General features: G+C 34.3%; 1 protein-coding gene across 1 annotated transcript; it reads right to left on the bottom strand.

Moving 5' to 3' along the window:
- Positions 1–3,177: 3,177 nt before the first annotated feature.
- On the bottom strand, positions 3,178–12,042 carry LOC112127806 (transmembrane and TPR repeat-containing protein 2-like; the record flags this gene model as incomplete). Its single annotated transcript, XM_024229251.1, has 2 exons — positions 3,178–3,296; positions 11,253–12,042. Coding segments are annotated over 2 exons (909 nt in total), but the record flags the coding sequence as incomplete, so codon positions are not given.
- Between the last annotated feature and the right edge of the window lie 2,016 nt (positions 12,043–14,058).

Below are 14,058 nucleotides of genomic sequence, written 5' to 3'. Positions count from 1 at the left end.
TTGTTGGAAACCAAATGAGAAAAGTCTTATTGTTTTACATGGATTATGATTTTATTAGATGTTTACGATCTTGCGAACGCTGACCGTCTTCATGTCGCCCTCACTCGTTTATGCTGATACTTTAATATCAGAGAATTATGATTAACATAGAAATTGAAGATTTATTTACTTAGTATAAATGCGAAAGTTTAAAATATCAAATAAATTAGCTAATTATAATGATTTTTAATAATTTTATAGTCATAATTTCATTGAGTAAAACAAAATCTAACAGGATTTTCCTAAAATCTACTAATTTGTTTAGAATATTTAAACTTTTTTTTAACGAGGGTTTGCTACAGCAGAAGTTATATCAACAACCCTCGGGGTGTCGGGGTTTTGGAAAAAAAGTATACCATTTATAAGTATATCCGGTTCGAATGCAGGGCAGCTGGATTCGAACCCGGGACCTTTCTTTACCTTACATTGATGAGCGCCGTGTCAACGCCTAAACAGTTGCGGCCACCGACGTCCCTAAAACGCTTCATGTTCATACTGTTTTTGTTTTCATAAATTTATCAAGGGAATAGTTTTTCTATGGTGCGTATATATTTTTTTGTGGAATGAACAGTTTGCTTCTCTCTCATTTTTTACCGAAAAATGTCACCCTTGATGTTAGATAGAATTAACCTATATCCGTTTGAAAACGCCATAATATATTATATATTTTTCCCTCTTTAATCCCCAACGGCCGAGAAAGATATATTCATAAAGTTCCCGGATTAAGGGGTTAATGAGGATGAGCGCAGACACCAAGGCTTAGCTCGGACTCGTGACTCGACATAGTCAAGTGGGGACTAAGTGCCGTGAGACACTCAACACGTGTTAAACTTCAGTTGAGCACCACCCGGGGCCATTCGGGATTGGCCTAACAACTCCGACTCTCTTAAAATATTCCCTTCGTTACTTTTCAAGTCTGAATAAACCAACGTGTCATGTGAGCCCTATCGGTTTTGAGTAGTCCTCCCTTTAATATTTCGTTCTCCCAATCTGTTCATGTATCCTTTTACTCGTTTTGACATCAATGTCTTTTTCTTTCTCTCTCCTCTCTCCCTTTCTTTCGACTTTCAAAATAGAGAGGCTTAAACTACAACTTAAACTTTTACATAAAGGGTGGAGAGTGAGTCTGAGATAGGTTATACAATGAAACAACAACTACCACACATGAACTGCTACCTTTATTAAATAGCAGAGGTATTCAAGATGTTTGTAAGATGTTAACTCGTGTTAACTCGAATAGAGAAATGACCAGTAAGTCCCATCTCTTCTTAGCATGTTAAACGTTAATTTTCTCGCTATGCTGCGCATGGCGATTGATAGAACCAAAAATAAAGCTATAACAGACCTTGAAGGCATGTTGTTGCTTGTTTTGATTTTCTTTTGTGTTAAATTGTAAGATGGCAGAAGTTAATAAAAAGGGAAAATTAATCAACCCTTTCATTCAAAATGCTACTTACGCACTCAAAAAGTACTAAGAAAGGATACGCTTCACTTCGTGCCGACATACTTAACTTATATCTTAACGTCTAACAGTCTACAACTTTATAGGATAGAGGTTTTATCTATTATGAATGAGAGTATAAGGACAGGTCGGAAATTAGCAAAAGAAATGTATTCGTTTGATTTAATTAATGCGTAATTAAGAATAAAAAGACGTGTAAACAAAAAACAGCTGTTAAATTCATGGCTGCCATGTTGATTACCTACGCGCTAGCGGATAGCAGTTTGACTACATTTTCGATTTAACATCTAACATTGGCCCTGGCCTGTTAGATCGAGCAGTGTTAACTAACCGATTCTTACTAGTCTATGTCATCATTTTTCTTGATCTAACAGGACTTAACAGAGTTAACAAGGTTAACACAATGATCGTGAATACCTCTAATATTTCCAAAAGCTATGTTGCGAAAGTAGAGAGAAACAAATACGGAGAAGTTTAGATATTTAAATGTGAGGGTACTAAAACAAGACGGTAACAATGTCATTTTTGACAAAATGATACGAAAAAAATTACGGAATTATTTTTTATCACTGTTAAATTGCAATATAATTGATATTACAACGTAAAATAAATAATAGTTTTCTTAATTAATTAGTATTTCGTTTTTTCAGTAAGTTCGTTCTTTTGTTGTTATGTACGGGAAAAAATAAAATTCTTTCTTTATGTCATACATTTTCAATTAACCGGTTTTCATCATTCTCACCAACCCACTTCCTCATCCTATTTTCCCACTCTTTTTTTCGCTTTCTAATTTTCTCCCATTTCTGTATTCTTACTTATACTGACACTTTTTCAACCATTTTCTGCCTGATGGCTGGTCTGTCTGATTATTTCTATTAATTTTCTCTATTACACGCTCTATCTATTTATTTATCGGCTTTCCTATCTTACAATATAATGTATTTCAGGAAAGAAAAAACTTATCTATGCAAAAGACAAAAGTGATTGGAGCTTTTCTCAAAATCTGATCACTCAATTTGACTAAAGGTTTTTTGCATATTTCTCGATTTATGAAAAGAGGCCTCGTACTTCTTAAGAGAAGGATCGAGTCGATTGACTGAACTAAGGAACTAGAAAAGTAAAATAACACAGAAGCTGCAGCAATTAGGAACAAAAACCACACTTCCTACTCTTCTTCTACCATCATCATTCTCTGACAAAACGCTATAGGTAACAAAACGTTATTTGGCTGCATTTGTTTTCGATCACTTGTTCTTGGATATTGGGAGTTTCAGTACCATCCGCGAAGGTGATAAGAATGGCCTTGTGATGTATCTTCAGGTCAGTATTAATGATTTATAGGATGGGAACAAGAATGCTTCTTTGTGGGACGCCTGCGTTTATCGGTTTTGTCTCACATTCACTGCCGCACCTTACTCTGAAGCAACGAGATCTGTTAGATGGGATTTTACGATTTGATAATAAGGAGTGAACAGAAATTGCTTTAGTTGGAAGGTAACTCCAGGGCGCTAGACCCTGTCAAAAGCTTAGCACATCTAACAATGCACCCGAGAAGTTCTCTCCGTCTTTTAAACAGAGGTAATAGTGCCAACAATCATTGCTGAATTATGAATGATGAGTTAGAAAACCAAATAGTTGTAAAGGTTTTGTTTTTAAAGCTGAAAAACTACAAATACTTACAGATTATAGTGGACATCGGCCATGTTGGGCCTGTACAAAAGTGCCGTTCTGAAAGCATGTTCAGCCTCCGCCACTCTACCCTGTGAGCTCAGCACCGATCCAAGGTTACCGTAAGCTGAAACAGACAATTTTTTTGCAAATATTCAAATAAACCTTCTAAAGTCCACATTTATCTGTAAATTATATTTCACTATATTTCATTACGTTCATGTTTATATTTCTTTGAATATGTATATTGCTGTCGTTTCTTGTTGATCACTTGTCATCACAGAACGCTCAATATCCGAACAAATAGATTAACGTATAATAGTAATCCACAGTATTCTCCTCCTCTATTTGGATTAATACTTGTGTGTTCATCTAATAACAACAAACGTTCAATCCTGAGCCTAACCCTTCTAAAAACATACATACTAAAGTCAGTCAAAGTCATAAAAGAGAAAATATCGGGAATGAAAGAACAGGGACGAATTAGTTTAAATTATTCAGTTAAAATACGCTAAAGTAGAGAAATATTTTGTACATAAGCTATAAACTCTAAAATGTATTTTTGGTACTTTACTTTTGATACTTTGATCCATTTTTTTATATTTGTTCAAAACCAATGTTTTGTAAATTATTTATTCACATTTATAATAATATTATGACTTAAATGAAAACTTTGCGGCCTATATATATTTATATTAGCAATGTTTTTATTTATTCATATGTATCTTTCAAGCTCCTTGTCCCTCGTATTTTAAGTTTATACCAGGAATGAAAGGAAAGGGACGAATTAATTTAAATTATTCAGTTAAAAGACGCATAAAGTAGGCAATTATTTTGTACTAAGCTATAAGCTCTAAAATATTTTGTTGTTACTTTACTTATTTTGATCCATTTTTTTATATTTGTTCAAAACCAATGTTTTATAATTATTTATTCACATTTATAATATTATGACTTAAATGAAGAAGTTGAGGCCTATGTATATTTATATTAGCAATGTTTTTATTTATTCATATGTATCATCATCTCTTTCTCCCTCATATTTTAAGTTTGTACCGGGAATGAAAGGACAGGGAAATTAGTTTAAATTATTCACGATAGCTTAAGTGGTAGAGGAGCGGCGTATTTAGCTGAAGGTCGTGGGTTCGAATCCAGCTCGTGACACTGACTTTTTTGCCTCAACCAAGACCTTACATAAAAAGAATAATTAATTGAAAGAAGTAAATTGGTCGATTAGACCATTTAAACATAAATGGATTAATATTTAATACGTAAAAAAGTAACACTTCACTAACATACCCCGTGGCCACTTCTTAAGTCGTTGAGAATTGAATCCTGAATACAAGGCATTTGAAAAATGGCAAAAAAAGAGCGAAAATTCGAATGGTTGTAGGTTAAGATGGAAATTTCGTGTCAGAGAGGAACGAAGTCACGATAGCTCAAGTGGTCGAGTAGCGGCGTATTTAGCCAAAGGTCGTGGGTTCGAATCCCGCTCCTGACACTGACTTTTTACCTCAACCAAGACCTTGCATAAAAAGAATTATTAATAGAAAGAAGTAAACTGGTCAATTAGACCACTAAAACATGTATGGATTAAATTATTTAGTTAAACGACGCTAAAGTAGGCAAATATTTTGTACATTAGCTATAAGCTCTAAAATATTCTGTTGAAACTTTACTTACTAAGTTTGAACCTCTTTTTATATTTATTCAAAAGCAATGTTTTAAAATTATTTTTTCACATTTATGAAAGAATTATGACTTAAATGAAGACTTTGAGGTCTATGTACATATTAGCAATGTTTTTATTTATTCATAAGTATCTTTCAAGCTCTTTGTCCCCCATATTTTAAGTTTATGGCCACTGATAATGAACGAGAAAGTCATTTGACTCTGTAAATCAGGATTTGATCGTTCGTCGATTCGAAATAGTATGAATTAGAAAATAGGTTTTCAGAACTTGATACGGGCAAGGCTTAGTGAGGATTCGAATCCGAACTGGATAGATTGCCAGACTTAATCTTCGGCTAGGATCAGTGGACAAATCACCATGGGGAACCGATCCGGTGGGCTGTATTGCGGCCGGCGTGGAACCAAGGCATCAATCGATGTTTCACCACCGTCAACAATAATTCACGTCGGAAATAAACAGATGTAATCGGCGGAGGTTGGACCTTGAATCCAGGCTGCAATAAATTTAACCGGTTCCAGTTTTTTCGTCGACCGCGTTAAAACAGAGAACGATGGAGCGGGCCAGGGATTATAACCCCTCGCCGCTGGAGCCTACCAGCTCATATCTGCCCCCCTGGCTAAAACGGTGGCTATATTTCTTTTGCCTGGCGTTTCGGAATTGGAAGATTATAATCAAATATCCTTTTCCCTCTTAATTTAAACTTTAACCTCGCAGGTTACGACCAGGATCAAGCTTACTCACTCCGCCTAATTCGCCCAATTTTTATAATTGATATACCAGCCGTTCAAAAAAATATCAGCCCAGTTTAAAAATGTCATGCTTTCAGAATTAATACGTGTAATGAGATAACAAAATACCCAAATTTGGTTTAATAGTATATCAGCACAAACAGTCTGGCAATCACAATAACTTGCGCAATTATCACAACAATGTAAATAGTGTTAGGTTGATTACATTACACCAAAACTCACGTTTCGCACTCACATATTTTCCTCGTTTTACGAAAAACATATGTTTTACCTTATATGGAGCATGCTTAAACATAAACATTAAAACAATTAAAAAACCTTATCTTTAACCCAAATCCCCATCCTAACTTAACCCCATAATTTTTACTCTAACCCTAACCTTACCTTACCTAACCTAACTTGACCTACCAAACCCTAGTCTTAACCCATCTCCAACACTTCCCTAACGGATTCGTATTCCGGGGCATTGCGAAATCGATGCTGCAAAAATGATGATTAAAAAAATTTTGTAGCCAAGCAATGTAATTGTGTTAAAAGAGTTAGGGATTATTTTGAAGGTTAATGGAGAAAATTAATGAACTGAGTCGTTACCCTCACTAGCATAAAAATCATAAATAACAATAATTCGTTACCGGGTAAAACAGAAGAGTGGAGAAAGATAAGTAAGAAGATGAATACGATAGTTATATAAACGATAGATATGAAAAGAAAGAAACATAGCAAAAGACAAGAAAACATAAGTAGATGAGTAGATAGTTAGATGGATAGATAAATAAATAAAAATATTGATAGGCAGAAAAAGAGAGAAGATCAAAACGTAAATGTAAAAGAAAGACAAAACAAATTAAAAACAGAAAACGTAAAAGAAAGAGAGAAAAATTAGAAAAAAGTAGAACGAAATTAGAAAATGTTACAGGAAGAAAGAAAAATAAGAAGGTGGAAGTAAGAAAACGGGAGAAAACGAAAGAGAAAGAAAAAAAATAATAGAGAATTAAGAACGGAATGAGGGAAAAGGAAAAGAGAAGGAGAGATAAAATAAGAGAAAATGTGAGCCAGAAAAAGATAGAGTTAGTAAACGAAAGAGAGAGAAAAAGAGAGAGGGAGAGAGAGAGCGAGNAGAGGAGAGAGAGAGGGGAGAGAGAGAGAGGAGAGAGAGAGAGAGAGAAAGAGAGAGAGTGAGGAGAGAGGGGGGAGAGAGAGAGGGAGAGAGAGAGGGAGAGAGAGTGAGAGGAGAGAGAGAGAGGGGAGAAAGCGAGAGAACTCAGTCTGAGAGACTGTGATGGATGAAGAAATAAAAAGAGGAAATAAATGTAGTGGATGAAAATGGGCATTATGAATATTGGGAAAACTGGCACATGTACTACGTAATAAATGAAGCAGTAGGTGAGAGAAACAAACTGAAAGAATAACAAAAAGATGATGGCAAAGAAAGAAAGAGATACAGAGATAGTTAGATAGCTAGGAAGATCGACAGATAGATTCAATACATAATAGATATTATTTATTAATTATATATTAAAATAATTTATACATGAAATTATTGTTAATAACATATTGTGTGTGTGAAAGTTATGACTACCATACATATTATGAGAAAACATAAAATCAAAAAACACGAAAATATGTTACAAATCACTTTTCGAATACTTCCATAATCCTAAGCAGAGGAATTCAATTGTCAATAATTTAATACCTTTCATTTAAAGGGGGGTTATGTGGTTTTTACGTAATGCAGCCTAAAAGTGATACCCTTTCATGCCATGCAAATAAGTTGTAACCTGACCAATGCATTTGCATTTTCACATTTATCATCTTTTAAACATTTTAAATGGTTAACCAATGAGGATAGTATGACGAATTATTTGCTTATCAGTTTCACGCAATATAATATTTTGTCTTGAAATACTCAGAAAAATACAAATTTACAACTTTGCAAATAAGAATATAAAAGTTTACATCATAGAATGTAATTTGTTAACATATATCTGGAAATTTTTACTTAAATTTTTGTTAAAATTAAAACTTCAATATTTTCATTTATATTATTTTTTATTTTGTTGCAGGCTAAATGCTAAATAAATATACATTTTTTAGTATGGACTATAAATATATATGAGGATAAATATCGTTGATTCGGTTTGAAACATTAAAAACTTTTAAAAAAGAAAAAAAAGGCAAAGAAAAATGATTTTATTTTATCTGTTTATTTGGAAGAATGTTATCTTCTTGAATTCCTAATCAACTTTACTGAAAGTGATATTATACAAGCTTGGTGTATATCTATTTGTATAACTGGGACTTCTTTGGCTAATGAATCGAACAATCGACAACAATTCTCGCAAGATTCCAAGTCCCTAATTTCGTCATTCATTAGAAACAATTCTTAAACAAAAGCTTGTATCTCAAATACGGCAAGCAAGGCAAACATCTTCAGATCTAAGTTAATCTGACTGTGGGTAATTAGTGCTCGACGTTATACATGAATAATCATGTTTGGTTTCAGGAAGGAGAAACGGAGATTCGAGCGATTCCCCTTTGAGCCTTTACAAAATACATAAAAGCATTTTCCATAATATCTCTCCAGGACATTCTCGCCCTTTAAACATCAAGGAGTTATCCGCTTCATCAAGGCTTCTGAGAGACAAATAGCTTCGGCCTTGATATGTGTATATACATAAAATTACTGTCGTTTATAATTGAAGGGGTTCTGAGAGGACGACTGGGACAATGGGCCCGGGATCATTAACGATATGGCTTCCTATACGGCATTGTGTCGCTCCGAGTTGTAAGGATATTGTCAATAGGTGGTGGGACGGGTGAGGAACCGCACAAAGGCTCGAGTGTGAATAGACCTGCATTTCATCGGCTCGCTAGATCTCGATGCAACCCCTTTCTAAGCCGTACGAGAGAATTTTCACATCTGGGCCTCTACAGCTCAACCGACACACAAAACATTCTTGACAACGTCATTCAATCGGGTTTCAAGTCATACGACGACAACGGACGGACTAAAGCTGAAAAACTGCTGTCAACTGTTGACACTGATCGTTTATCCTTTCAACTTAAGACTTCATTCATTTATAATTAAACATTTAAAAAATAATCATTTTGATTTTACCACTGTCTTAAGATGTTTGGCAGTAAAACTATTAAGACAAATAATTTCATCGAACGCTTTCCTACTAGCGTTCCGGGATCATATCAAATCATTGGGGAACAGTTTCTTATTAATGTAAAAAAGTAGCATTATAACAAATCACCAAGGGTCAAGTGAAAATTAAAGTTTAATTTATACTGTTACTAATGAAGAAAGAGGAATAAAAATTGGTTACCTAAATATGGATAATGGCTAACTTTTAGAACCACAGCCTTCGGCGCCAGCACAACCATGTCAAGTCGAACTATTATCATAGAAGCCAGACAGTACTAAAGGCTCTTCATGCCCAAGTGATCAACTCAAAATTTATCTGAAACGGCCTAATTTCCGTAAAAGCCCTAGGTTCTCCAAATATGTGGTGTTTAGTGTCAGTTACTTGATAATTATTTGTGGAGGTCGTGAGATGCGGTCTGGTGTGACGTAGGTTTTAGAAAAACATTTTCTTTATCGTGCCAACGTTTCGATTTTTATTGAGATCATCTTCAGGTCCTGGGATTTATAAACATTGTTTACATTTTACAAATACATGTAGGATGGGAAAAAATATGTCATCATCACACAAAACACATAATACAACATATAAAACAATTGTCACTTTCCACACATCAAACATTTCTCCATAGTCTAATTCCTGAACAATTTGATTTTCCTTTCCCTAATTATCCCCGTCTATATAATCCTGAAAAGATAATCTGGCCAAACCATTACTCATTTTTTCGTATTGTCCGCTCCTTTCACCTCAAACAAACCGACTCCTCATATAAAAATGTCTTTCTATTCCCGACTTCCCTCCCCACCCCTTCAAAATCCAACGTGTATAAATATAAAACATCAATATCTCATTGGCACTCTCAACTCGACTCACAAGTATGACACATCTACACGGAAAACAAACACTTTGAGTGAGTACAAATACTTTGATTAAATCTAAAATTTTCTAGCATTGTATAAATTCATTTTTTTTTAATCTAAAATTTAGTAGCATTGTATAAATTTATTTCTTTAAATCTACAATTTTGTAGCATTGTATAAATTCTTTTTTCTTCTTCACATCCTACATGTATTTGTAAAATTTAAACAATGTTTCCCACGTCCTTGTAAATGTTCTTTTAAAACCTAAGTCACACCAGACCGCATCTCACGACCTCCAAATAATAGTACTCCAAATAGCGGAACGCTAAAGTGAGGCATGTTCCAGGTCATACGGAAACCCATAGCCATCGAGACGCAGATATATTTGCTAAAAAAATAATCAAATCTCTAATGTAAATTAAACTTATACATAAATCCATTATATTTAGTGGTCTGAATGACCAAATTACTTCTTTCAATTAATTAATCTTTTTATGTAAGGTTTTGGTTGAAATGAAAAATTTTGTGTCACGAGCGGGATTCGAACCTCCGACCTTCGGCTTAATTCGCCGCTGCTCTACCACTTGAGCTATCATGACTTCCATTCACCCAGATACCAACTCTCCATCTCAACCTACAATCTTTCGAACTGTTCCCTACTTTTCTGCCATTTTTCACACATAAACATTACCATAAACAGCTATAATAAAAGAGAACTGACAGTTTGGGTAAGCAAAGGACATAAAAATAGTGGGAGTGGAAATAGAGTATAGGAACGCAAAAACATTACTTAAAAACAACGCAATGACAGACCATGACCATTGCCGGTTATGTCTCGAAGAAACAGCTAAACAAAAACTGCAATTCAGAAGTTAGGAAGAGGAAAAAGGTTAAGCTATCTGGGAAAACATTTTAGCTATACAAAGCGACCATAAAAAAAAGTATTAGCAATGACAAAGACTGTCTGCAAGACAAGAATGCATGATTATTAATTAACAAAATCATTTTATTAAATATAAACTGACAAAATTGGAAAGTTCATTCACTAAAATATTAGAAGTGATCCAGAAATAGTAAAATAAGTTAACTAAAGTTTCCAAAATGAGAGAGAACATTTATCCGAATTTCACTGAGTATTACATACCTTCAGACACATAATTACAAAAACAACATTTCCAGCAGTGGAATCATTTGAAGTCATGGCTTTTAGTTTAAAAGCAAAAGTTTAAAAAGCCAATAAAACTCGAAGTATTTTAGTTCGTTAATTTTTTCAAAGATTTTCTTATCGATAACATTCTTTATGAGAGCTTTGTGCAAAACGAAACGGTCGGAAATAAAAAAAATGAGCCCAAGCTTTTTTGAGCTTAGATGCATTTATTTTGTCAGTCCAATCATCTGGATTCTTATGAAGAAATATTGTTGAAAGGTTTTGAAAAGTTGTCTAAAAGTTCTAATATTCACCCCTCACATTCTTCATAAAAATCTTTATTTTGGTATCAACCGAATCTTAGAAAATCTATTAGTAGAGAGCGGCTTCAAAGACTAAGATTTATATACTAAATGGTGAACTGCCTAAGACTCCATATGGACAATTAAAAAAAACTTTAAAAAAGACAAATAAATATTGTTTACCTTTAGGGGGGTTGATAGGTATCCCGGATCTGTAAAGCGATTCTTCGTCTTTCCAATCCATGTTTCTGATGTATGTCTTCGTTGAGTATGTTAGCAAAAGGACTGCCAGGGCTAGTTGAGGAAGTACGTTTCTCGGTGTGGAAAGTTTGGCGTATCCAATGCCCAGAAGTAAGCAGTAGCCAACCGAGGGCAGGTAGAGAACTCTTTCTGCGACAACGAACCCGACGTAGAAAAATAAATTTGTTGCTGGCAAAAACGGGACGACCAAGATAGCCAATGACAATATGATTGTTTCGGATTGTTTTGTCACTCTGGAAGGAGTGGAACAACTGCAGGGCGTGGTAGGGTAGTTGTTGTTGTTCGACAATTTACACGCCCTCGTGTGGTACACACCGCTGTGCCCGCAGCCCCTGCACTTCCTCCTTTTCTTCGCCACTTCTTCACAGTGGCGCAGGTCTCTTATACACCTGGAAACGCCGATGTACAGCAGGGCGTAGAACAAGATCGTGAATATATTTCTGCAATCGAAGAGGCTTGTAATCCGAGGAACGGAGTCCATCGACCAGTCGAAGCTGAGCCATTTCGGGAAGAGGAGCAGCAGACCGTTGAAGGCTGGGAGGTAAGCGAATGTGAAAAACCTGGTGAATATCGATGGACACCTTGCCGTCGGGTTGTCGCTCGTGGCGAAAGAAGGCGTATTGCTTCCCATCACGTGCAACCTGCAGGCCAAAAGGACAATCAGGCCCGCAACTAGCCAACAGAGGCTCTTTACAGCTCCACAGCTCTGAAACAAATAAAACGATCATTTACACTTCTGCAAATAATCCGAATAAAAAAAAACACTTCACAATTAAAAAACTAACAGTTTTTTCAGTTATGTAAATATACAGAAATAACAGAAAATTAAAGCAGAAGGTGGCAAGAAGAACAAAAAATCCAATTCAGTAAACAGTACTGAGGGCCGGTCAACGGCTTGAAGGTTAATAGAAAACTAAAAACTATCATTATTTATTATTTTCTTCTTTATTTCTCATTGTTAGCTTATATTAAATTGTTTTTAAGGTGTTTTTTTAAGGTAAACACAACAATTCAATCATATAAATTTATTGAGAATATCGATTTCGGGAGCACCAGGTTCCCCTTTTCAGTCTCCTTTCATTTGTGAAAACACTTCTTCCAAAACGAAACGAGAGTGAAGAGGGGCGGCTGGTGCCCGACATCGGTACCTTCAATAAATAGATTGGATTGAATTGTTGTAAGTTCCTTAAAAAATTTGTAAGTGTAATATTTATACGTATGTAGTATAATATGTTAATAAACTTTATCAATACAGGGTAGCCATTTTTTAGCCTTCTAAGTTGGTTTTCCAAGTGCCATCTTGATTAGGATGCCATTTAGATCTGACAAAAAATTCAAGCCTTCACTTGCGCTTAACTTGCTTAGGTTTATGTGTTAACTAACGGTGTAAACGGAAATATCAACTTTTTTCTTTAATGTAATTATTTTTCGGGAGCACCAGGTATCCCTTTTCAGTCTCCTTTCATTTGTACAAACACACATTCCAAAATGAAACGAGACTGAAGAGGGGCAGCTGGTGACCCGACATCAGTATCATCAATAAATGGTTTGCATTGAATTGCTGTAATTTCCTTAAACAATTTTAAATGTAATATTTATACGTAATATAATATGATAATAAAATTTATCAATGTGTAGCCAACAGTGTAACCATTTTTTAGCCTCCCAAGTTGGTTTTCTAAGTGCCATCTTGATTAGGATGCCATCTAGATCAGACAAAACATTCCAAGTCTTTACTTTGGCTTAAATTGCTTAGGTTTATGTATAAACTATCGGTGTAAACGGACATATTAACTTTTTTTAAAGTAATTATTTTTGCGAGGGGAGTCGTCTATGTCAAATGACTTGTTATATGATGTCCTCAGATAAGTCGTTTTGTTTTTTAATGATGTTTTGAATTGGACGATTAGTCCATTATTATTTCATACAAAAGGAAAACCTAAACACCGATTTTCTGAACGAAAGACAAAGTTAGTGTCCCCAAAAAGGAAATAACCTACAACTCTTGCTAAGTATTTTCCTGATATCCGTTTATTAGACATCAAGTACGGGTCACTAATAAAGCTGAATAATACATTACCCAGTAAGTATAGACTTATTACAGAAAACATAAGTTAGTAATTATAAAAAATTATTTAAAAAATTCATTTCAAAACCAAAATGTAGGATGATAATTTCAAAAACGAGAGAGCTCTACGTCAACATGAGATACAAATTTTGTCTAATTGTAAAGCATTGAGACTATTAAAATTGTTGGTTGTTAACATATTGTAATAATAACGAAAAATATTACAATAAATAAGTTTATTTTATTAATGTGTAAAAATGTTTTATCGTGATTGAATTAAAACAAAGCGTTCTTTAGCCAAGTCAGCAACAAATTTCGTTTAATCTAAGCATAACATTTCTTTTGAGCAACGAATTTATTGAACGTTAAAATGAGTCTTGTAACAGTCAGTTTCACATATTGATGAATTGGCATGCAATTATGGTATGTAAATTAAAATAGTTGATATATGAAAGTTCTTTTATGTAATTACCTTTAATTGGTGCTATGATTTACACAATTTTACAGTTTACTGTTGCTTACTTTAATTCTCACATTTATTTATGAACAATTCCAGTCTGTTATGAAAATTTAAAAAAACGACTTTTCAGGAAATTTAATTTTTTATAAAAAGTAATAAGAAAATTATTATTTAAATAATTCATTTATAATTAAATATTA

The sequence above is a fragment of the Cimex lectularius genome, unplaced genomic scaffold (genome assembly GCF_000648675.2).
Source record: "Cimex lectularius strain Harlan isolate CLEC.00 unplaced genomic scaffold, Clec_2.1 scaffold345, whole genome shotgun sequence".
In the NCBI taxonomy this organism is placed as follows: Eukaryota; Metazoa; Arthropoda; class Insecta; order Hemiptera; family Cimicidae; genus Cimex; species Cimex lectularius.
The sequence above is the reverse complement of the archived record's forward strand: the minus strand, read 5'-3'. Positions and strand labels throughout refer to the sequence as shown.